The 24,629-nt window shown below is 43.0% G+C and overlaps 2 protein-coding genes across 2 annotated transcripts in view; one reads left to right on the forward strand and one right to left on the reverse strand.

The window, feature by feature from the left end:
* MRPS18A (mitochondrial ribosomal protein S18A) overlaps positions 1-4,993 on the forward strand; it is a gene marked incomplete at its 5' end in the record, with an annotated part of 22,208 nt that extends 17,215 nt beyond the window's left edge. The window contains one exon of the mRNA XM_005416222.2: positions 4,184-4,993. Coding sequence (XP_005416279.2) covers positions 4,184-4,328 — 145 coding nt within the window. The remainder of the gene's footprint in view (positions 1-4,183) is intronic.
* Positions 4,994-6,258: 1,265 nt separating this feature from the next.
* On the reverse strand, positions 6,259-24,623 carry RSPH9 (radial spoke head component 9). Its single transcript, XM_031060613.1, has 5 exons — positions 24,559-24,623; positions 24,219-24,381; positions 23,349-23,478; positions 22,642-22,794; positions 6,259-6,519 (listed from the first exon to the last, which is right to left on the reverse strand). Exons 2-5 carry the CDS (start codon positions 24,333-24,335, stop codon positions 6,359-6,361), a joined length of 561 nt encoding a protein of 186 aa, XP_030916473.1. The 5' UTR covers positions 24,336-24,381; positions 24,559-24,623; the 3' UTR covers positions 6,259-6,358.
* Between the last annotated feature and the right edge of the window lie 6 nt (positions 24,624-24,629).

A 24,629-nucleotide genomic window follows, 5' to 3' on the forward strand; every position in this document is an offset into this window, starting at 1 on the left:
AGCCAAGGATTGTTCCCTCATCCTCAGCCTGTATTCTCCCTTTCAAAACTTCCTGCTGTTATTTCTGCATTTGTTCATGCTCCAGCCTGGCGTGTTCCAGTTAAGTGCTGCAGCAACAAAATATTTTCACTAGCCTGTGAGGCTGAGGAAGTTCTAAGCGATTTCACCAGCATTGTGTAGGGTGACAGACTGTTCCCATACTCCAGAGTAATGTATATGCAGCCACCACACATCAGAATCATTTGGGAAACAGTCAAGCTCAGCTGTAGGTCAAACGTCTTCCTTTCAGTAATGGAAACCTGAATAGCTCAGCAGTTTTCTTTTCAGCATGGAAGTTTTTGCATGGAAAATGTGGACTAACAGTCCAGAACAGTCCCTGAATTCAAGCCAGCATCTAGATGCTCTTTTAATATTAATATAGCACTCATGTTCTTCTGGCACATCCAAAGTATTGGTTAAAACACAACACTGTGTTGTGAAGTTGTTCCCTATCCAAAAGGACTAGGGGATATCACAGGTTCCCTGACTCTGGGGTCTGTCAGCAAGAGGTGCTGTAAGATTATGGAGTACTTGATTTTGAGTGCTCAGCTGCCACTCTGTTTCCAAGCTTCTTACTGGAAGAGCATAACTTGGCACAGATAGTAACCAAGTCAATCCCGCCTCCATCACCTGAACTGGAGGAGTTGTTCTGTGTTAAGCAAGAGGCAGGCTCCCTACAAATTCCTCATGAATTACAAAGTTCTCAGGCTCTGTGGACACCTCTCATCCCTGGGAGCAGAATCTGGTTTTCCTGCTATCAGCATTTCACTCCAGCAGCATGTGGTTCCTCTCATCTGCATGGGAACTGTGTTGTGCATAGCATGTGTATTCAAAAGCAAAGAGCTAGAGGGGCTGCAGGTGAGCAAAGCCAAGAGGTGTCATGGGAAGGGATGTGGCAGGGAGGAGGCAGTCTCGCCAGCACTTTGATCGAGTGCTTCCTGCAGTCTGTAGCCCTCTGCCTTCTGCTCTTAATCCAAACAAAAGCCATATTGAAAAAATTCAGCGAGGGTTCAGAAGTTCAGACTTGAATTCTACCAACATGGCCTTTGCTTGAGCTGTGTATGTGGTTTTCCCATTTCCCTTATCCTGCACATGAAAGCCTCGTGCCTACTCCTAGGTCTGAAGTGGTGGCCTCCAAGTGGGAAGGCCTGCCCACTGAATAGAATCCATGAAAACAGACTTCTACATGCTACAGAGATTTTAGGCTATTACAAAGACTGCAGGTGAATTAACTACAGTTGTTTCCATCCTGATTGTATCTTGCCATTTCCCATCAGGGAAATCCCACCAGCGTTCCTATCACGGTTTTTTTGCATAAATTTGTGCACTTGGAGTCTAGGAATTCTTGTTCTTGCTTAGATCTCTACCAAGGGGGCAAACAGAGCTCTGAGGTGAGTCACAATTCCCAAGACTGGCAGTTATGTCCCCTTTGCCTAGAGTGGGAGCTCTGCACACTGAAGTGACGCATTAGGTCACTGCGGACCAGCCTCATTTGGCGTCCACCTGAAGAGTCTGTCCTGACAACCTTCAGCTACTCGAGAAGATTCAAAGATTCTGCCAGTGTGTGTTTGTAGGTGATCATAAAAACTCCACAAGACAAACCTTATTTGATACAATGAAAAGTAGGGGCACTTGGTGAGAAAAGGGTGTACCCTACCTTACATGGACGGCAGAGTTCGCGGGGAAGTCCTGTGTACTGAGTTTTGAAGCTCTCCTCTGTGAGTTTTGTGGATTGTTTTTACTCACAGAAAAAAATCCCAAATCTGTGAAATCAGTAGGAAATGGAGTTAGTCAGAGAGAAGGAACTTTGTAGACTGACTGCTCCCAGGCATCAGGCTTTTGCACTGCTGAATCAAGGTAAAAAAAAAAAAAAAAAAAAGACAAAGAGTTAGTCAGAGAGAAGGAACTTTGTAGACTGACTGCTCCCAGGCATCAGGCTTTTGCACTGCTGAATCAAGGTAAAAAAAAAAAAAAAAAAAGAGGCAGCAAACAAAATAGGACAAGTTTGAGTTTGGGACAAAGCAAGTATTAAAAGCCCTAAAAGCAAATGTGCTCCAGGAAGGGAAAGCGTCCAAATGTCTGTTTCAGCTAACAATGAAAAGCCCCAGCCTGCAGTCCCCAAAGGAAGCCAAAAGCCTGGACCAGAGGGCTGGATTAGACCTGCTCAAAAGAGAAATAACAAAAGCTTTAAAATCAGGCCATTACTAAATCCTCCTTCCTATGCAGAATTGGGGTGTGCACTTCCAGCCCCCACACAGAAACAGAGGGATTTCTTAAAAAGCCACTGTCTGTCTAAACCTGCATACAGCATTGATGTGTATCTCACATTCACACATTCACTACTCTCCCAGTGAGATCATTTATTATCACAGGAGCACTTTCCCGTAATCGTGTGGACACGTGACCAGAATTGCACTTGGCACATTGATGCATTAAAACAATTTGGGATTTTTTCCCTCCTTTTCTGTAAGTGTAGTCTTGCAATAACAAAATTTGTGCTACAGCACCCCCCTTGCAGCAAGGGGAATATGAAAAGGAGGACCTAGCCCATGTGCTCATCTAATACCTTTACAGCTTCTCCCAAAGAAGCTGCCTTGCCATGGTCCTTTGCCACATTCCAAACTGGGGACCTGTGTTTGGTCTCTCTGAAGTCCCCTTGCATATGAAATTAGAGACAGGAAAGTCTCTCCTACTTCCTGTCCCAATGCTGTTATGTAAGGGATTCCACTAATGCACTAGCATAGCATTATGGCTCAGAAGGGACGAGTTTAATGCACATATAGGAAAAGAAGTGGCTAGATTTGCTATGTGTTGTCACCCAGACCCCTCCTGCTGGTGCTTCTAGGTGTTTTAACTGTCATAAACTCCTCAAAGCAAAGCATTTTGAAAGTGGCTTGATTTCAGAGGCAGAAAGCTCCACATGTGATTAATTTTTCAGTTTGTGCTATTAGGGAGTACTGAGGAAGAAAAGTGCTAAATGGGCTGCTGTTCTGCAGTCTGTAGCTGCCTGGCATAGCAGGCTTTCTTTGTAGCTCTCAGGAATGTGCCAAATGCCTTCAAACAAATGTCTCTGTCCAAAGTTCTTAATATCTCAAATTTGCACAATGCAAATAAAAGGTAACAAAGCTTTTTGTGGGGAGGATGAGTGATTGAGGTTACATTAAGACCATGGGATTACTCAACAGTGGCGTGCAAACATCGCTGGACAAAGTTTATCAGTCTGTTCCAAATTCTAATTTGTTGGAGCATTGTTTGTGCAGATTATGCTAAGGTTTTACTTTGGATCTTTATTGTCTGAAAAGACTCCTCTTTCTCTAAGGACCTCTATTCCCCTCTCTACTGGTAGCAAAAGATTTAAAGCCTAACAAAACTCCAGGCCACCCAGCCACAGGGTAAGATTTCCAGTAACTGATTCTGGATCTGAAATCCCCTGCCTGTTTGCAAAGCCAAGTCTAAAACTTCAAATGGTAAAAAGCAGAGGATATTTGCCAGACACTGCTCTTCACAGAGATTTGTAGTTGTGATGATAATTCCATTTTAATACCTCTTACACTGTAGGTGCTGACTTCCTGCACGAGCAAGCTCTTATAGCATTGTACAGAGAACACTAGAGCAAATATGGACATATAAAAATACAAGACTAGGCCAGAAACCCATTGCATGCAGAAGTAATAGCTAATTATCCCCACAAAGTAAATGTATTCGTTTTTAGAAGCTTTCTCACAGAATTTAGCCTTTGTAATTAGTTTACCTTATTGAGACCAGCTGTTGAAATAACACTTCCCCTAGAGGCTGGATGCATTCAGTCTTGGACTTAGTTGCAATGAAGGGATTTGGCACTCCAGTTTAGCTGCAGGTGGACAACTTGCCAGCAGCCTGGAGACTACACCTGATTTGTTTTGTGAAATTGGAAGCAAGCAAGTGCCAGTGGGTTCAGTAGAGAGATGAGCTTAGAAATTCCAAAACAAACAAAAATTCCTTTCCCGTGGTCCCTTCTGAATTGAGGGAGCTCTGCTCATGGTTATTCCTTTTATAAAGAGGTGTGTTAGGGAGGCAAAGGCTATAGTGTCTTGCTTCTGCTTCAGCTGGAACATTTTCTCAGTGATCAGTCTCAAACTGAAATGTGTTTGTGTTGTTTTCACAGGTACCTGACCCGCTGGCCCGTCAGATCTGCAAAGCCCATTTGGAAGAGGGGCCCTAAGTGGGGCAAAAAGCCCTATCCAGTTGGACACCCTTTGCTGAAGGATAATATCAAATATACACAAAAGCCTCTCTGTTTAAACCACTAGTGACCAGAACTAGCATAGTCAGTAAGCACATGTTGTCCACTGTTCTGCTGATGTTTTTTCAAGTTTGTCAATATCTCCAATTTTCTTATTCCAAAATTGTCTTTAGTACTCTATATTGTGTCCAGCTGTAATCTTTTCCTCTGGGAGAATACAAGAGCCATCAAAGCAAAGTTCAGTGTGCAGGATGATTTGATAAAAGCAAGGGTCAAAGACTTCTACCTCAAAGCCAGAAAGGATCTGTAGGCTTTTGTTTCTTTATGTTCCACAAATAGGTTTGGAAAAGGATGTTTCCTTCTCTTCCCAGCAGTGACTGGTGTTTCCCCATTAACGTGTGTTTCAACTCAGATTTGCCTCATTTGGGCTTTTGTACCTGTGACACAGATGGAAGAAAAATTTCTCTGCAGCACTGTATTTTCTCAGCAGTAACAGAAATTGTTACTGACTACTGAAATTAATTTTTTATTGTTATTATCATCTGTTCTATCCATAATTTTCAGCAGAACACCTGTGGCAGTGGCAAACAGGTGTGTATCTTACATGTCCCCTTAAGAATTCCTGGCTTGTTCATCACTCCTGAATCTGGCAAATACACAGTGTCGACATCCTTGATGACCGCCTGTTTGTTTTTTTTTCCCCTGGCAAATAAATTTTTCATAAATCTTCCATGTCGTGGTATGGTTGCTTCCTGGGATAGTTTGGAACTGATTATCCATCCTGTAACTAAAAGGTGGCACCATTTCTCTCCCTTTGTAGTACACATACAGATCTTCCACCTATTTACCATTGCTAATTATGGGCCTGGTATGACAGGCTCATTAAATTTATCATGGTCATTATTGTTTTGGCTCCATTTCTTTGGTATTTATCTGGGGGCTACAAATCAATACAAAATTTTTATGTACTACTATGCCAATTAACCTTGTATCGCTTTTATTGGAATCATCTGCTAATACCATCAGCATGGACAGAAACAAAAGGTAAGAATAAACCTGTATGATCCAGGAAATCAAATTAGATTTAAATGGTTCTTTTTAGCCTTATTTTGTGAAATAAAAGCCCTAGATTCAGCCCCTTGAGCTGGCCAAGACCTTTTGCTTTGAGAGACAGAGCCAAGACTTCATTAACCATACTGAGATAAAATCTCTGGCTGACTGTATCTGTTTTATAAAGCTTTGAAAGCTACAGCCCTTCAGAAAGGAAAATATTTTTCTTTATTCTTATACACACAGAAGTTACTCTGTCTTCTAGCCCAGGTAGCTCTGCTCAGTGAGCTTTGCTAAAGGACGAGTCACTGGATTAGACCACTGTCTTGAGATGAACCTGAAAAAGCACATTTTTCAAGACCAGGTGATGCCTACAGCTGGTTTTTTCCTACAGTTTAGTGACATGAGCTGGAAAGACCCCTCGAATTTTGGTGAAATCTTAACATCTGAAAAGCAAAGTACTGTCTTCAGTATGCCTTTCTAGAGTTCAGGGTTTAATACAGATCTCTTACAGTATACATCCGCTTTCTGCCCTGACTCCCTCTGCTTTTGTCATTCATAGATGACAGCAGGTATTCATTCATGTTTCCAAATTAGTTCTTGTGTAAGCAAGGTGCTTTTGTAATCAGACAGATGGCCTAGGTTTGATTTGTGGCCTAGAGCTTGCCTGCCAGGGAAGAAAATGCCACTTGTCACTATCTGTAAGATCTGCAGTGACACGTTACAGGGAGAGCTTGGGGCTAATAACGCCAGGGTTGTGTTCAATCCCCATATAGGCCATTCACTTAAGAGCTGGACTCAACAAGCCTTGTGGGTCCCTTCCAACTCAGAATATTCTGTGACTCTCTGAATTCCATCTGGAGGTCAGGGAGGATTGCATACAATGAAGTCCTAGGAAAAGAATCAGGGCCAGCATCCAGGCACAGAAAAATCCTGCTCAAAGTGCAGAGGTTTCACATTTTTATTAGAACAAGCAGTAAACAAAATTTCCTAAGTATAAAATGTAGATATTTTCTAGTTCTTGAGTCCTTCCCCCAGATAGAAGAGTCACAGCATGAAGGGCAGATCAAGATTCTTCTCACCAGTGCCAAAGTAGACGTAGCCAAATTGCTTGGTCATTGGGACATGGTAGAATGTCAGTCCCAGCCACAGCAGGCTCCGCAGCACCACCACACTGCCTCCCTTCTCCAGCTGGATACTCCAGGAGCCTGTGTGAGAAGATGTGCAAGTGAATCACTGGAAAAGAGAAAGAGGCAGCACTCCTGCAGCAAGTTAACCTAAGCTGAGAGAAGGGCTGCCATGGGTTCTGCCTGACCAGTTAACAGTGCACAAGGTTACACTGGGGTTTGTGACACCTGAAAGGAGGGAAGTCCGGGAGAACATAAACCTCGATGCCCTGTTTTCCTTTTGTCAGTTCAGCACTGCAGGCTGCCCTCGTTTCCAGATGTCTGGGTTCACATAGTAGCATATTCCCATGGCTATGGTGATGATGTTGTATGCGTCACAGGAAGGGACCCTCAAGCTCCAGACTGGTATAGCTGATCCCCAGGAGAGGCTGCAGCTATTCTTGGCTCTGTCTGAGTGGGCAGCAGTTACTCCAACAAGCTCTGCCACCTACTTGGTGTAGCTAATAGCTGTAGAGAGCCAAGATGAGCTATAGCAATCCTGCATAGGAATTAAATTTGTCCTTAAAATAAACTTCTAGCATTAGTAGTAGGAAGAGAAAGAAGGTGCTTTCCTCCTTCAGGGAAGACTAGTTTCTCTGATGCAACAACTGGAAAAAAATGAGAGAATGAAAAGTAGGGTATTTCCTATCTGAGAAATATATGGAAAAGGTTAATTCTCTTCAGTCCTTCTTGGCTCCACCGTTGAAGAGGATGTGCGTGGTAGGGGCAAAGGGATTAGTTTCCACATTAATTTTGTTTTGGCTCCACAGAAGAGGTTCAGAGCCAGTGTGAAAATGCAGTTTCTTCTGGATACAAGGAGCTCAGAGCCTCTGAGTATTTATTTTGCATCTGACATGACAGCTTGGGAATTGTGCCAGAGGGAGGGGGCTGAAGAATCAGCTTGGATTCAGTGCCGGAGGGCAAGGAGCTGCCAGGAGAAGAAAATACCAACTTCAGCACCAAATCAGTAATACCTAGAGGCTACAATGTAGGGAAGAAAGGTGCTCCTGAATCTCCATCTAAAAAAAACAGGAGCAGGTCCAAATTAAAAAAATGTGGTTGGAACTGTCAGGCTACCATTGGCCTAGAGTCAAGCAATCAGCCTATCTGTACCCAAAGCCAAAATCTGCCAATTCCAGAATAAGCAGAAAGCACATAATGTGTTGGGCTATTTAGGCAGTATTCATCTTTGTAGATAATTTTAGGCTCATTAATTTTAGGCTCATCAATTTATGCTATGATTCATGCTTACTCATGTCACGGTTAGCCTGGGGAAGGGCTTCTGTGATTGCTGTCAGCTGTGTGTCCTCCTGCTCCCACTCACTCGTGACTGGGCCAATTTTAGTCACATCCAACAAAGGGCTGAAGGGCTTTAACACCCCAGGTTCCTACAGCAGGTCTCCCTGGGATGTGGCCCAAGGGCTGACTGCAGCTCCTGGAGCTTTGGTCTGCCAGCAGCTGCAAGGAAGCACAAGCTGTCAGGCCTGCCTGGCAGCCACGAGGCAGCAGCTAGCTGGGCAATCCATGTTCGTGCAGCCTTGGGCTCTTGTGTGCTCCTTGGCAGTAGATGTTGTCTCACGTGCAGTTCATGGAACTACAGTAGCTGAGGGAAGGAGGGAAGTTGAGGGGAAATATGGCTACAGAATCAGAAAGGAACAATACAATCCAAAACATTGTAAAACCAGGTGTTGAATTGTGCTGCTCACCTGTTACCTAACTCTTCACTTGCTATCTCTGTACTTCTCAAAAGTTTCTTGGACACCACTGTTGCCTCTGCCTCCTTCAGAAGCAAGTTCCACATGTTTGTTATACCATAATATGCAAGTCTTGTGTCATCTCTGATATGCTACCTTTCAAAGCACCCTTTTCAGTCATATGCAAATGTGGAACTCAGTGAACAGCAAGAGTACCTGCCTCCTTCCTGACAGACTGGACAGAAGTACAAAACAGACATTCACAGTCAGGAGATTTCTGCTTTGGAGAACTTACTTCTAACTCACTCTCTTCCACATTTCCACTAAAGACAAACAACTAGGGGTGCAGTAGAGCAGAGGACTACTTAATATCAGACAGTCAATACAGGTGTGTGCCATCTTTCCACCTTCCTTGCATTGTGACATTCTTTACACAAGTCCTAAGTACAACATGAGCTAATATCTTTACAAGCAGTGGTTTCACATAAAATGCAACCCTAATCTCCAATCCCGTCTCTCCAGTACCACTCATATGGACACAATCTGGCCTGGATATTTTTCATACCTGGAATAAAAATGCCTATTATGGTTCAGCCACTGGGATTACAAATCCTGACTGAGGGGATCAGTGTGTTCTTAAGAAATTCCATCCCTTGGATAGCATGGAAACCCAGATGAGGAACACTTCGCTACATGGCAGATCATCCAGTGACTGAAGCACTGCAGCCATTTGCTGTCAAAGGACAAGCTTTCAGTTTCTTCATCTTTGTCTCCAAAAGTTTCCAGCATTTGCTAGTGACAGTAGCATGACCATGTGCAGGAGCGTTGATCAACAAGTAGCAGGCAACTAGGTCTGAATGTAATAGCGACAGGTAACTCTCAATTTCTCCTCTGAATGATTGCTCCCAGCCCATGGTTCTTCAGCTTGAATTTGTATAAATGACCTACAAGTCTTTCTTCCAAATACTGCTGGTACTTGCTGCAGCTTTACACACTGGTTTTTGGGGAAGGGGATGATGACACGCCGTAAACTTTTGATAAAGTTTCTCTGACAAAAAGATCATTCAATAAGGAACTCTTACTGTCTTTGATTTAGGACCGGTCCTCTGAGAAGCAAGTCTGTCAGGAATAGGACTATGCCTTGCCTTGCTGGGTGGTGAAAACCTTTAGGGATTATCTAATTTGTTAATGCCTCTCAACATATTGGAAGCATCTAACAACCTGGGTACATGTGATAGCTTGTTTTATATATGTTCACCTACACAGATAAACCCTCTGCCCCAAACCATTTTTACAGAACAAAAGGAAATGCCTGAAGCATGACAACAGGGAAAGGTAAGAGGGAAAACAGGGTTTTCAATGCTCTTAGGAACTGTATCTGGATTTAGACATCTTTTTATTGGATAAATTCACAGAGGAGGTAGAGTAAATCAAATTCAACATCATTAAATGCCCATATCTGTGCTCTGGGGCAATAGAGTATATGGATCCATGATCTCCTCAGAACATTTACCCAGTGACACACAGGCTTGTCAAGCTCAGCGGAGTATTCATCAGCAGTTAACTCTGCTGATCAAAGGAACTTCCCCTGCACCTTCACACCTGGCAGAAATGGACAGATACAATTAATTGAAGATGGCTCCATTCACTTTCACGCCAAATCTCTGAAGGCTGTGATGTACAGTTTCTACATTTCCCTATCATCTGTCCAAGCTGCCAACTCTCAAAGAGTTTGAATTTGTCATTTCATAAATGTGAGACCTTTGGGGAATATTAATTATTATTGTTATACTTTCCAGCTCTTCTCTGGCTCTTTGTTCTACACAAATATGAACAGTAAAGTTTTGCTGATGCTGCATAAGCCTTCCTGTGAAGTGAGGGCCTGAACAAAACCAGGCAGGTTATGTAAGGGCAATCCCATCTGGACCAGCACAACACAGGTTGAGAACAGGAAAAATTTACAAGAAGCTCTCTGGAACTGTAATGTCATTTTCACTGGCATCCTGTTTTTAGCCAAAATGATGATTAATCCTAGAGCTGCTCTTTATTCTGCAGAACCAAAGAGGAGCAGCAGTGCCACCTCCCACCTTCTACTAACTGGATCACTAGAGACATTTTTCTATTCTAATCATCAAATTTTTCATTCTAATCATCATTCCAGACTGGACTTTTGCAGTACACAAAACCCATTCAGAAACTGCATTTGATACACAATGCTGGTGTATCTTTTACGAAGAGATTACATTAAAGTTCTGGAACCTCTTTGGGTTCTTTAGACTTTTTCATAAAGGGAAAAAAATTAGAAACTGTTATCTCATTACTTTTTTTCCCCCATACCTCAGCTGTATTTGAGGAAGTGCTGCATAAAACAAAATTTGAACTTGTGAGACATGGAGAAAGTTGTTCTCTCAGAAAGATACAGGACACTTGTGTTGTCTTCTATCACAGCTCAAATGTCACAATACTCAAACTATATGCTTTTTTTGGGAGGGCCCACCTTTCTTGTCAGAGTTTGAAATATTGATGTTGTAAATCACTCTAGAAAGTAACTAATGAACAGTATGCAATAATGGCTTAAAATAAATAAACTACCTTTTCTTCCTTAAGAGAAAGTCTTAGAAATGCATTTAATAATGCAATATAAAAAGGAATAAGAACTATGAAAATTAAATGCTACTTTTGTCCTTTTTTTTTCGTTTTCTCTCTTTTGTTTTTTAAACTTCTGTGCTATTACAGATGGTTGTTGGGGTAAAACCATCACATAGATAACTTCAGGTCTGTATTACTATAAAAATGTAGAATTAGACAGCTGGGTCCAAATCCTTTCCATCACTGGCTGAGAATATTCCATGGCAGTCCCTGTGTCAGACAATATGTCTCTTACTGAGAGACTGGGAAGCTCAAACCATCAGTCTGTAAGGTACACCAAGATTCCTAGATAAAAGTTGTCGGAAAAAAAGATTTTGAAATATTATTATTTTCCTTGGAGAGAATACAACTAAAACTAGGAGACAGCAAGTTAAGGTTGGATTTCTTAGACTTAAATACCAATTTTAACTTGCATCTCCATGTGTGCTGTCTCTAAATCAGGCAACAGAGTTAACTGCACACATCATGTAAAGCTCACTGAGGCGCAGGGAACTGCTCATTGCTCTCACACAAGAGATTCCTACCAGTAACACTGCTCTGGTGAGGTTCCCAAAGTTCAAAATACATTTCTTAAAAGAGCAAGTTAATATTTAGGCTGCACCCAGCAAACTTAAGAAAGCCAAGCAGGCTTTCTCTGCTGAAAGTATTGCCTGTTGCTGCTCCAGAAGGGAAGGGAGGGAGCTGCTGTGTGGGAGGAAAGAGCATGGGAAAAGTATCCACTGGATGAAGATCTGGAGCTTCCTATCCCCTCTTTGGATCAGGCTGCAGCCTCCACCCCTCCAAACACAGGCAGGAATTTTGAGGAGTTCCTTACATCTTTCCCAAACAAGAAAGTGCTTTGAAGATCCTGATGCTCACCCTGTGTTAAACCACTGCCTTTTTTTATGGCCCTTCAACAGCTGCCAGAACACCAGGGCTGAATTTCAAAAGTCAACCTCCTTCTCAGCTTCTTCTTCCTTTCCAGTCGCCAATAGAAATCCCTGTCTCATCCCCCATGTCTGCCTCAGCTATGGGCTGAGTCTTGTAATCCACAGAAGCAAGAGGGTGCGTGAGACATGAGCTTTTAAACAAAACCCTTCCAAGAGGGCTGTTTGCAGAAGAACTTTCCTGCTGTAACTGGTCCACTTGCAGTATGACCTCTCATAAGACTGCTGCTTTGGAGGTGATTCAGCAATGCCTCATTTCAGTGCAAGCTTGAGAAGAAACAGCTTTAAGAGCTAGACAGCCTGATAGAGAGGCTCCACATTGCAAAAGCTCACAGAGGGTCATAAAAGTGACATTATCAATTCTTCTTCAAAGGAGGAAATGTCTCAAGGGAAAAGCAGCCACAGTGTGGTTGCACTTACCATTAACACATTATGCTGCCACAAGAGCAGGTTACAACATCTATTGCTGCAGTTAGTCCTGAGTGAGAGTGAAGTATGGAGTCACAGGACAAATATTAACACCCGGAGAGGGGCAGCATAACCATTTCCCTCTGCAAAAGCAGCCGCTGCTTGGCTGCATGACCCCAAGCACTTAGAGCTGACAAAGCCTCACTACACCCGTGGGATTTAGCTGCCATTTCCCTCCAACAGAAAATCCTACATGGGGAAGAGCTTCCTACTTCTAATTTGTTGTCTGTAGGGAACAAAGACAAATTGCAAACCAGAGCAGCTGTAAGGAAAGGTCACTGTGCTTTGGCTCTCGATAAATTGTGCCACACCGACATTTCACGCACAGCCTACCAGCCATAAGGACACATCCAAACAGTCCTATGTGGGGCCCAAACTCCTTCGTGCCACTTACTGGCTGCAAACTAAATCTCTTCTATTTGCTTGACACACCACCTGCACCCCATATGTTAACACTGCTGTCAATATTTCCAATTCCCCATATAACTATTTAATAATAATTAAATAAAAACACAGACTGGTTGCAGGTTCAGTACTATTTTTAAAAGCCTCCAGAGCCAAGAAAGCACAGCTTACAGTCAGATGCTGCCAAGTGGTTCTTGCATGGTCCTAATGTCTGCCATGTCCTTGACACACAAATACCACCATGCTCAAAACCCGAAGTAAAATGGTCATATTTTAGAGGCTTTTCCTCTCCATTATCCTCTCTCACTGGGGATGCCTCTGCAGTAGAAATGATTTTGACAGGCCCAGGCCTTCTATTTACACTTGAAGAACCTGTTTCCTGCTGACAAGGAAGACCCAGGGATTGCAGTGCTGTCCCAGATACACGGTATTCAGGTACCTCCAAGTAAAAATGAAATTCAGGCCTAAATGATATTTAGACATCTGACAACAGTGCTGCTTAATCCAGCTGAAGCAGCCTCTACCCTCAAACCCTTATTCCCACCCTCATCATTCTTCCATCACAGAGACCACAACAGTGTTTATTTACTGCTTAGTGAGTCAGGTAGGGGAAATAATCTGGCTGAAAAATATACTAGAGAGAAATAACATTATTTTTCCAGCTGGAATCTGCACAGCTAGCAATGCCAACACAAAAGAAGGGACAATACACAGAAATAAATGAGCACCAGAGGATGGGAGGGACTGAAAAAGCTAGCACTGAAGTAATACACATCAAATTAGAGCCTCCCTTACAGCCCTGTTAGTTTGCCCTTTAGTCCTAAATCCACCTGATAAAACAAATCAAAATGAAACAAAAATATTCTAATTAAGAGAAAGATGTAGACTGCACAGAAAGCATTAGAATAAAGACTTGCAATAGGGCTGTGCACTAGAGGAAACAGCAAGACCATATGAAATCAAAACTTATAAGGAGTAAAAAAAATTGATTAAAATCCATGCTATTTGTATTCTGACAACTACAGTACAGACTACTGAATCTTGGGTTTTCTGTAGTAAATTTAGAAATCTTTTGGAATGGCAAATCAGCTCCTTCCAAAGCACAAGTTTATGCTGGGTCTCATCACACTCCATATTTCTTGTTCAGCTGGTCGCTGTGGAAACGTTTTTAGAGCGTGCCAGGAGTCACGTAGCATCTACCTGGGGAGCCCCTGCATTAATCCGTCACCTTCGTGGGTTTCTCTGAGCCCATTGGCTGGTGGCAAGAAAAAGGAGTCTCTCGCCCCTCCCTGCTCTGAATGAAAGACGCTTCCTCTAAATCTTGCTACAGGATTTCAGGCTCAATTCAGCTTCTTTGGGGCTTTTGTCACCAAACAAATGTGATGTCTTTGAAAGAAAGATTAACAGTTTGATGAAAGGATGCAATGGGCAGCTTTGTTCTAGCCTGCTTCCCCTAGAGCTTTTGGTCACTGTCACTTTCTTACCCACGGGAGAATATCTGTCTGACTCTCAGAGGAGATTATGGCCACCTTGTAAGATTTTTCCTCTCCTGGTAACAAAGCACTGGCCACTTTGAGGAGGTGATAATGATGAACAGGGGCTGGATTAGGGGCAAAGAACCTCACATTGATCTCTGAATTCTGAGAAAACACAAAGGAGTCGATGCTGGGATTCAAAACCCACCAAATGATTAGAGCACATCCAGTTTACTCTCCTGCAGGAGGGGCAAGTCCACAAGCCCTGTCAGTCCCCCAGTTGTAATTCTTACCTCATCATCAAATTAGCAAGGCTAGTTAAATAAGCTTGGGATGAGGAACAGATGGCACGGATTATAAACTGTTGATGTTTTTGTACTAAACTAGATATGAGTTCTGGACCAAATTACCCGAAGAGTTTACCAGTTTCTGAGAATAATGTCACACTGAGCATTTCCACATAGCACAGTGCAGTGCTAATTCTGAACACTAAAGGCTAAGCATCTTTTAATGCCTCTGATAGCCTAGCTATTTCTGCTCATCATAACTGCTGTACAAATATACCCAAAGATGAACTGTCCCTTGTCATTTTCCCTTTACACACTGCCACACACCCCTTCAGCATGCAGATTTGCAACCCATATGATATTTGTGTACAGCAAAACAAGATTATGCTAACTGGCTTCTTCCTTTTAAAAGCCCTGTGGCCAAATGGGCAGCAAACAGCAAAGCAAAGCTGCACACAGGGCTGGCACCAATGCCAATGACGGCACAGGCAGGAGCTGCCACTCCTTGGAGCTCCTTCAGAAACAGATCCCTCCTAGCAAAAGCTGACCTCGTTCTGACTTCAGTGACACACAAACTGTTCTAGGATTTCCCCCACGAGTAATTTTTCATCATTCCCTAGAGAAAAGGTTAGGCCAAGGCAGACTGATGTGGTGATAAACCTGCAGCTTCTGGTTCTATAAGACTTTACCAGCGTTTCCCATCATTTTAGCAAGAAGTTCATCTCCTTTTTATGTCAAAGGAACCAGGAGCTTAAATAGAGACAGGGTGGGTCATGATTTCTTTCACTGAGGAGAAAAAAAACCTTTAAATAAAACCGTTTTCAACCCTGGAAAGTTACTACAAAAACTCTGCTTCTGTCCTCATTCTTTCGCTACAGCAGTCTGGAGGGTGAAGGACTCCACCACAGCTTTCAGTTGATGGGCAGCCCTGTTCCAGTATAAACTCATCCAAGGTCTGACTAAACAAGAGCCTGAGGTGATACAGACCCAGGACCCAAAAGCAGTGAATATGCTGCTTCATTACCCATAGACACAAAGCCCAAGGAAAACAGGCCCCTTTCCACGGCCAGCCTGTCAGAAGCTCTAATACTAGCTGGCCCAGGAGCCCTCCTACCGTGCTGCCACATGAGAGGTTCCAGTCTGATCTTGAACTCCTGAGCTGGCAGGAGTTTGTAGGAGGGACAGCATCTTGTCTTGCTCGCAGGCAACTTTCTTGGTTCACTGCAGGAATGGCCTTAACAGCCTCTACACATCACTGGTAAAAATTAAGAGTGAACCTATTTTTGAAGAATGTAGAGGACATGCTTATATATTGTGTATGTCCATTCACATGCATGTGATCTCTAAGGATGCTGAGAAAGCCATAGAAAAGCTTAGTGACCATTCCAGAAATTGGCTAAGCTTGAAAGGGAGAGAATATCTTCTCTATACCTACAGTTCAGGAGGCCAGTATGCCACACGCAGTCTGGAAACTCAGGACATACCTTTTCCTTGATTTGATGCTGCTCTTGGTGATTTTCTTTCTCGTTTTACTTTTTCGTGGTTTCCTTTTCTGTGCTCAGCACTGACAATGCTGGCACCATAGTGCACCCTGCTGGAAGGCAGCAGCTAAAGTCATCCTGGAATTATTTCTAGGGATGGCCGACTTCAGTTTGAACAGGGAAATTCAGGTACCAATGCCTTTACTAACAATCCACTAAGCGAGCTACTGGGTTCGATTTTCAGATCAGAAATCCTACGATGTTCTGATGCACACTCATCTAGTTTTCTCATTCTCTAACACTGTATTTTAAAGCTTGTTTGTCAAAACTACTTGTATTATTGTCAGGTAACTCCATGGGATTCTGTAGCTCAGTTTCACACATTCACCAAGCCTAAGGATCACATCTCCTAATGAGGAATGAGGATAGCTGTGAGCCATGCTAGGTATTTCAGTCTACATTTTCTCTACCTCTTTTTGTCCTTGCAAACATCAAGTACTGCCTCTCATTTATTATGAGTCTTTTAGTTTGGATTTCAGTGAGACAGCTTGAAAAGCCTTGTCCCCGTGTGGCTCTTGGCAGGCTAAGGAGTAAAGTGCTCTTGCTCTCGGCTTCCACAGAGCTGGGGAGGTGCTGCTTATTGTTAAGCAATGAAAGGGGAGGGCTCAGGTCACATCTGTGAAATGTTAGTGGAGAAAGGAGGCTGGGTGAAAGTAGGTGGCCAGCACAGCATAGCACTTTGCTGGATTTTGCAAGGCCACTAGGGAGATAGGCAGCCATTTGTCTTAGAGCCCTGATAAAGGGCCCTTGCCTCTGGTGGCTGGCTGGGGGCTGTAAATACCTCTGCAGACACAAACTCTTCAAATGGCTGGAGACCGAGGCTGATAGGGGATTAATCGCCTTGAAGGGAGGAGGGAGGGGGGAGGGGGATCGAAAGCAAGTTAATTAGCTGTGTTAATGTACAGAGATAAAGCAGGGTCGTGCCTTCTTCCTTCCTGCACCCTGACTTTTGGGACAGCCATGATGGGGCTACCAAAATGGCCCTTGAGAGCAGCCACGGAAACTATCTCCCACTTAGAAAGGCAGCCCCTCCATCTTCAAGGACCCATTAGGCACCAGCTTTTGCTAAACCGATAAAGACCGTGCTAATGAACCTCAGATGACAGGAGGTTACTGTTCTAACCGAGGCCACTGCTCAGCAAGCTTACAGAAAAGCTCGTGCTCAAAGTTTTCAGCCAAAGAAATGGCCACAAATCTCTTTGTCTGTAATGCTGTACAAGGAGTGCTCCAAAACCACTGCACTTTTGGGTGAAGAAAAAGCTACAATCCAAGTGGCTGTCACTTTCTCCACAGTCAAATGGTAAAGGAGCTGGAATGATCTTCTGTCTAGGCACTTCTTCTACCCTACCTTCATCTTAAAATGGCAAATAGACAAGACTCACTGTCTCATCCTGTCACTGTATACCCATTTGGACTGAAGCTATAAAATCCCTCCCAGCAATACAGATCAACAATGGCAGTAAGTCAGGAATCTCCTCAGCCCTCTTTTGGGCCCTCACATATCATAGTTCAGAAAGCAATGCCAGCTGAAATGAGCTGACTTGCACTTGGAACCCATTGTCACCTTTGAGTTACTGTCACTGACAATGAAGAAGTCCAAGCTGACCATCACCCTCCACGGCTGCCATCAAGTTTATGGCCAGGCATGCCAAGAATCTGGACTCCTACAAACCACTGCCCATTAAACTGAAGTCACTTACACATACCTGGGACTATCAACTTGTATTTGCATTTGACTGAAACACAGTTCCCAGGAAGACATCCAGCGTGATGTTAAGATACCAAGAGACATAGGCTCATCCATTACCCTTGCTAACTGGTAATCTTTTCACTCTTAGAAATTGGATCTCATTGTTCATTTTAGTTCTGGATATAATTTTTAGCTGCTGATTCCTGTTATGCCTTTCTCTGCTATAATAAATAGTTCTTCAGTACCTAATACTTAAACTCCACGGAGTATTTACACAGTGTAATACAGCCATTCTCACAGGCTTTTCCTTGAGATAAACAGATTGAACTGTTTATGTCTCTCACCAGCCCTTGAATAATTTTGTGACCCTTTTCTGCAACTCTCCAGTTTTTCAATGTGCAGTAATCCAGTTATGATTCCACTAACAGTATATGCAAAAGTAAAGTCACCCCCTGTTCCTAGTTGCTACGCCCTTGTTTATGTATCTGCAGATCAAGTTACCCTTTTAAGTCTCAGCATCAGCCTCAGAGCTGATGTTCAGCGGGTTGTGCCTGGATTTCCTTTCAGAGCCACAGTTTCTAGAATACAATTCCCAAATTCTGACTTACATTCCTTACTTTCCTCATGTGACTTTGCAGGTATGTACACCAAAATGTACTGTATTTAAGTAAGCCCAGTTTTCCAGATGTCTCTATCCATCCTGCCTTGTCATTATTTGTCTCTCCACCAACCCTTTACTTTTAGAACATTTATAAATAAGTTGAAGGATATCAATATTGGCACTGGTCCCTTTCTGACCTCTCCCAGAAAAACACCCATTCACTGAATTCTGAATCACAGCTGCTAAGGAAGATTAAATTTAGGGGAATAATTCTGCAATGCCAGGATTTATTAAAGATTATTATGCCACAAGTCTCCTGAGATAATGATTTCAGAAGTAACTGATCTGACTCTGCCTGTTTCATGTTTTTGATCCACAGTAAATGTTGTTTAACTCTACCCTCCCTTAGCAAACAGTCTGAAAACTGTCTGAAACAGTATTTCATTGTCTTTGCTTGATACAAGTCCATATTCTTTCCAAAAAGAAAACAGAAAAAAATCGAGCTCTTCTGCCCTTCCACATGCTTATCAGTCTTTTTACCATCACCATTTAGTGACAGTTTCCAGTACCTTTACTGTGCTTTCTTTTCTTCTCAATATAGTTTAAAAAAATATCTGCCTTACTATTGTCACAGACTACTCTAGTTATTCTGGCTCCTTTTGTCATTCTCTACTTATTATAAATTCCAATTTATATCAATCATTAATCATTCCAAACCTTCTGCATTTCTTTTATACGTCTTTTTTTATTCTAATTTCTACTCTTAATCTACAAGTGAACTGTGGTAGGTTTTCAGCCAAAAGCAGCTGTTTACTGACTGGGGGTCATGACTTTTGAAGAAAGTCTTCTCATATAAATCCTATTTCCACTCATATCTTTTCCTATCTAGACATGCCTCCCTGCCTACATCAGTTTTTAGCAGTGTTCTGTTGGTGTCCCTTATCTCCATATCAAAGTGATCTGATTCAGTAATCTGTAACAAACCCTCAGAGTCAAGTTATTGCTTTTCTGAATTGCAATAGTTTGAAAGTGCCAAAGACCTGAATTCTGCATCCCTTGTCTCACTTCTTTCCAAGCTTTCCATTCTACACTCCTACCTCAGGCTTTCACTCATCCCCTTTCTTTATCCTTGCAGAAAGGGGCACAGTCTGATCTGATACCAGGTCACACGGAGATCAACCTTCCCCTCCATTTTCACTTCCCCCATTATTATCAGTGCCTGAAATGTGTCTATTATTTCATATCTTCACAACATTAAGTCATCAAGTGAAAATGCTGTAGGCATGCTAGGAATTATTGCTATTTGCTTTGCCATTCTATTATCTACAAGCAGATGTAAAACTGCCACAGCCCTAGTTCCTGAAATACTATGTCCAGGGTTCCAAACTCCATGCAGCAGAAAGGACAACTCTGGCAATGTGCAAGCAGCTGAAAGGCCACATCTAATTGTGCATAAAGTTGAGCAGATTGTCTGCTTAGACTAGAGCAAACAAGCTTATCTTTAATGCAGACATATGGCCAGCAAAACCTACAGATCCCAGCATGCAACGTTCTGGCCAGCTGGCCATTTGGATCAGGATTAAGCATTACTTGATCTGATACTGTGGTGACAGAAGATCTGTATCACAACCCCTCCATGTTCATGCTATTGAGACAAGGTTCTCATTTCCCACTTTCCTCTAGAATAATTTTTAAATGTGCCTTTTTTTTAAAAAAAAAAAGCTAAGTCAGTCACTTGTCTGTGGGAGCTGAGACATCAAGAAATAAAAAAAATGATTAAAGGAGGAGTAGCAACATATTCTGAACTTTTAAAGTGCACAGATAACCTGACAGACACACAGACAGAATCTGGAACCTGCAAACACCACAGATATCACTGGTAAAGATAAGAATGGCAGATAGTTTTGTTACAAAACTCCAGGTTTTCCAATTTTGCACTAAACTCTGCTTTTACCATTGTTGCCTTTATTCAACCCAGTTTTAACTTCCTTTCTTCCCACCTCTCAGCTGTCATATAAAATGTTCTCTCTGCCTCCAACTTTCCATTCTGTAAGACACCTCTGCTCTCCTATAATGACACACCATATATCTCATGACAGTAACCCCCTTGACAGCCATCACAGATGCTGTCTCCAGTTAATAGAGAAAACTATTCCAACAGGGTTGTTACTTTTAGATAGGTTAAAATCAGCCCTTAATCTCTCAGTTCTGTTCTTTAGGTCTTTTAAGATGCTAGGGGAATTTAGCCAATGCAGGCTGGGTGCGTCACTCCAATGTCACTTAGTCCCAAATCACTTCTTATGTATTTCTTGAGAAAAGAGACAATTCTAGCTTCATTCACAATTCTAAATGCAATAAATTTGAGAATTCCTACTTCTGCTTTGACAATAACTGTTCAAGACAGGATCTAACCAGGAAAGGCAAGAAAAACTTCAGGTCAAAATGAGGGGATTTGCTACAGCTATGAACATGTCAGAAAATAGAAAAAGCACTGTCTACTTTTTCTTTTCTGTCAGGACCAACATGCACTGTCAGAGCTCAAGGAACGTAATCTGACAACCAGAGTTTGAGTATCTCACAACCAGGAGTGAATCTGGCAAAGCCATGCTGATAAAATCAGCAGAAAGCCTGTGTCTGTCCTGGTTCCCCCCCCTTCCTACATTTTCACAAGCAACCAGTACTTTTAGGCAAACTGAATGCTTGTTAAAGGAGGCTGGGTTGATCTTTCTTTAATGTCAGAGCTCCTATCTGCATGTGATAGAATGTAATTACAGAGGCTACATGCCTTGATGATCCTGTAACCAATTCCTGTCTCACCTCCTTCACCTTATCCCCGAATTCAGGACAGAGCAGGCAGAGCTGCACAGGCACCATGAAGAATCTTCTCTTGCATTAAGAAGCACTCAGCTGCACTTTAACTCAGGTAGTCTTTCAGAGGCAACTTTTTCAAGGATACTGAAATCTACACTAGCAGCAACATCCACCCAGGAAGGGGCTAAAGGTTCATGCTTACACAGACATCAATCTGCCAGAGGAACACCATCACAACAGTGGCACAGTTGAGCCCCACTTTCTATCTGCTACCAGGTAAAATACAGCTACAAGTTGAATTTGATTTGAAGACTATAACAAAGCCACCATCTTCATATCTAACACATGGTGTGTCTCCCTACCACGAGGGAGGGAGGAAAAAAGAGGAGGGAGCAGTGGGAAGGCAAACAGTAGCAAAACCCGAACTACCATACAAAACTGCAGCTAAAATTTTCTTAGGAGCTATCTAGGATCTAATCCCTCTTGCAATTCTGCTTTGAGACAAAAGGGCCACCTCAATGAGCCAGTATATATAAAAATGTGCAGTCTGTCCAGACTACACCTCTGGAAAACGGCTGCATAAGGACACTCCCGGTAAGCTGAAGAGTTGTTTAGATTTTAGCGGTTTATGCTCTGTCAAAAATGTTCACAATTCAGGCAGGAGCTCACATTCCCAGTTCTTTTTTTGCCAAAGGGATGACTGGGAGGAGGGAGTAAGGAGAGGAAGGGAGGGAGAGAGAATCTCAAAAGCTATTTACAACACTGGCAATTCACTGTCCATCCACTCAATTCCATCTGATACAGTCACCTAGTATCCTATCCTACTACTCCTCGACAGGAATAAAATAAAAAATCTAAGTTTGAATTGTTTCCCTAGAATCTCCCTAAACAGAGGACATGAAAACACTTGGTCCAATCCAAAAAACTGCACCAAATCAGCAAAGCCAGACAGAAACAAATAACAAGCCGCTCCCATCTCTTCAGAGAAATGTCTTGCCAGAGAGATCTCTGGAAGAGACTTTAAATATATTTGCAGTTGTCCAGCAGAACAGCAGAGATGTAAACTGAAGATACAATCCAGTATGCCTGTATTTTTTTCTCCTTTCATGGTGTATAATCCTGCCACAGTGCAGACTATTCCAACAAAGTTTATCCAAGGAACATTTGAATTCACCCTCTTCGAGATATCAGCTTGGTGTTAATGAGAGCCCATTTAGATAAAGAAGAGAAATACTGGGTGGAACAAGAGGTGTGAAATACTTCAAACCACATAAATTCTCTCTATCACTGGTGGAGTTATCTCTCCCAATAGGGTCAGCAGTTGTCACAGGCTTTACAGGAGTCAGGAGGGAATATGGCACTGAGGCAGAGTATGACCAGATGTGTTGAGAGGATGTGACAGCCCTGGTACACTTACATCTTTCCATTTTAAGCATTTAGAATTGCTTAAAACAGGAAGTAAAGACAATATTTAGTAAAGGATAAAATTCCTTTACAGAGTCACAGAAGCTTCTCATACCACCTCTGCAGTAACCCACACCAGTCTCCTCAGTGTTTCCAAGGCTACTCAAACTTCCCTATTGCCCTCCCTCTCATTGCATCTGTTGATTTTACTACCTTTGCCTTGTGGGATATCATGCTCCAGACAATTTAGAAAGTCAGTGGATGGGTCCAGGTCAGCCTTTTCCATCAGGGTTTTATTCTTCAGGTCAGTCGGCTCAGTGAAATGGAAATAGGAACTTAACTTTTTTGCCTCCACCAAAGACAGACCTGCGAACAGCCATTGGGGAACATTACTACATACATGAATGAACTAGGGTAACACTTATTACACTATCGAGTATAACATTATTTCTCTAATGCCCACAGCCCAGAATAGAATCACAATCTTTCTCTAATAGACTCCACAGAAGGCTTGTCAGAAACAGGGGTCAGCACTCCCTGATGCTGTGCATTGGAGACCATACTGACTGCAGCCCCAGATAACCAATGGGTACCGACTTGAGGACAACTTTCTGTGCCCATTTGGTCATATCCTATATCTAAATGGACAATTCGCCACTTCTGCAATTGCTAAACACTGCCATGAACTACAGTTTATACAGACAAATTATTCAGTTATATGACTCAGAACTATTACTGACTCTTTTCCCACCTTCATACACCTGAACATTAGTGGCATTGGATTTTCTCCTCCCTTTTCGTCTTATCCAAGGGGAAAAAAACCCAACTGAAATCAAAATATCAGTTAGAGAAAGTCATCTTAATTTACAGCCTTTATGATCAAAGTACAGTTGATCCTGATAAAGACAATCAGAATTTACCTTCAAAGTGTCTGTTTTCATGCACAGACCCAAGAGGAGTCTTCACAAATGCCCCCCGGGGGACGATACCAACTGCTCTGTCTATCTGTTCTATCGTAGCAATGAGGCGGGCCTCCTCCTTCATCACGGGCTTTAGAGAAAAATAGGGAAATCTTAAAGGCAGGGCTTTCCTTGCTTTCATTTCTGAAAATGAACTTGAGGTGACACAATGGACTTATCATCTTGGAGTCCAATGGCACTAAGAGGACCTCAAAAGACATTCATAACATAGGGCAGGAAACACGGTTAGAAGCAGACAGTTTAGACTCACCAGAGATCTAACTATCCATACCTTCATTTGTTCTTTCCTCCCTCTCAATTCACCTACTTATGACTTACATATTCATTTATAAAGCATGCTGCCTGCAGGTACAATTAAAACTTCAGAAACCGCAGTGACGATCTATACCAGTTGTGCATTATAAAGCATATTTACTATTTCTGAGGCCTGTTGAACTCCAGCAAAAACTGAAGCAGGAGTTCAATCAAGAAGCTGTTGCTACACAATGACAGCGAGGAATTACAGACAGTTGCAGAATGTTCTGAGCTGGCAGGGACCCATAAGGATCATCAAATTCAACTCTTAGGTGAACAGCCCATACAGTGATTGAAACTGCAACCTTGGTGTTATAAGCACTTGCTTATAAGCAATCTTGGTTATAAGCAACCTTGGTGTTACAAGCACTGTGCTCTAATCAAGAGGAAATTGTGTATCCTTTGCCTGACCACACGCTCATGCTGTTCATTACTAGCGAGGAGAAGCCACCACCTGCGCAGTGTGAGGGGCACAAATGTAGTGAAAAGAGTTCAAAAACGTTTTGCTGTATTTACCTCCTTACCACTCTGAACCAGTCTTGCGGCATCTTCTGGGTTTATCTCAGCCAAGCTGTACTCAAAAGAAGGATCCCCCTGAAAGCGGCCCTTCACCTCCTCAGCCAGTGCAAGCATCTCCTCGGTGGCTGGCGTCAGGAGGCTCCAGTCCAAGCAGTTCAAGCTGCCAACGACAAGCACGACTCAGGGCCGAGCCCGGTAAAGAACAGGGCTCGAGGCAACTTCGCCAGGCCCGTGAGGGCATTCCCTGAGACTCCCTCCCCGGATCCGGACAGCACCGCCCGCCTCGCACGGCCCCAGAGCGGCCCGGCCGGTCCCTCTCCCCGGGGCGGCCCCGCACCTGTACAGGCGGCTGCGCGGCGCGGTGCGGTCGGGGCCCAGCCCCTGGGCGATGTAGTAGGCGCCGCGCAC

The sequence above is a fragment of the Geospiza fortis genome, unplaced genomic scaffold, assembly GCF_000277835.1.
Source record: "Geospiza fortis unplaced genomic scaffold, GeoFor_1.0 scaffold41, whole genome shotgun sequence".
Taxonomy (NCBI): Eukaryota; Metazoa; Chordata; class Aves; order Passeriformes; family Thraupidae; genus Geospiza; species Geospiza fortis.

Coding starts and splice junctions, on each gene's coding strand:
- RSPH9 (XM_031060613.1), bottom strand. CDS start 24,335: ATGCTTGCACTGGCTGAGGAGGTGAAGGGCCGCTTTCAGGGGGATCCT. Junction 23,479..24,218: donor TGGTTCAGAGTGGTAAGGAG/GTAAATACAGCA, acceptor TTTTCTCTAAAG/CCCGTGATGAAGGAGGAGGC. Junction 22,795..23,348: donor TGAAAACAGACACTTTGAAG/GTAAATTCTGAT, acceptor GGCTGTTCGCAG/GTCTGTCTTTGGTGGAGGCA.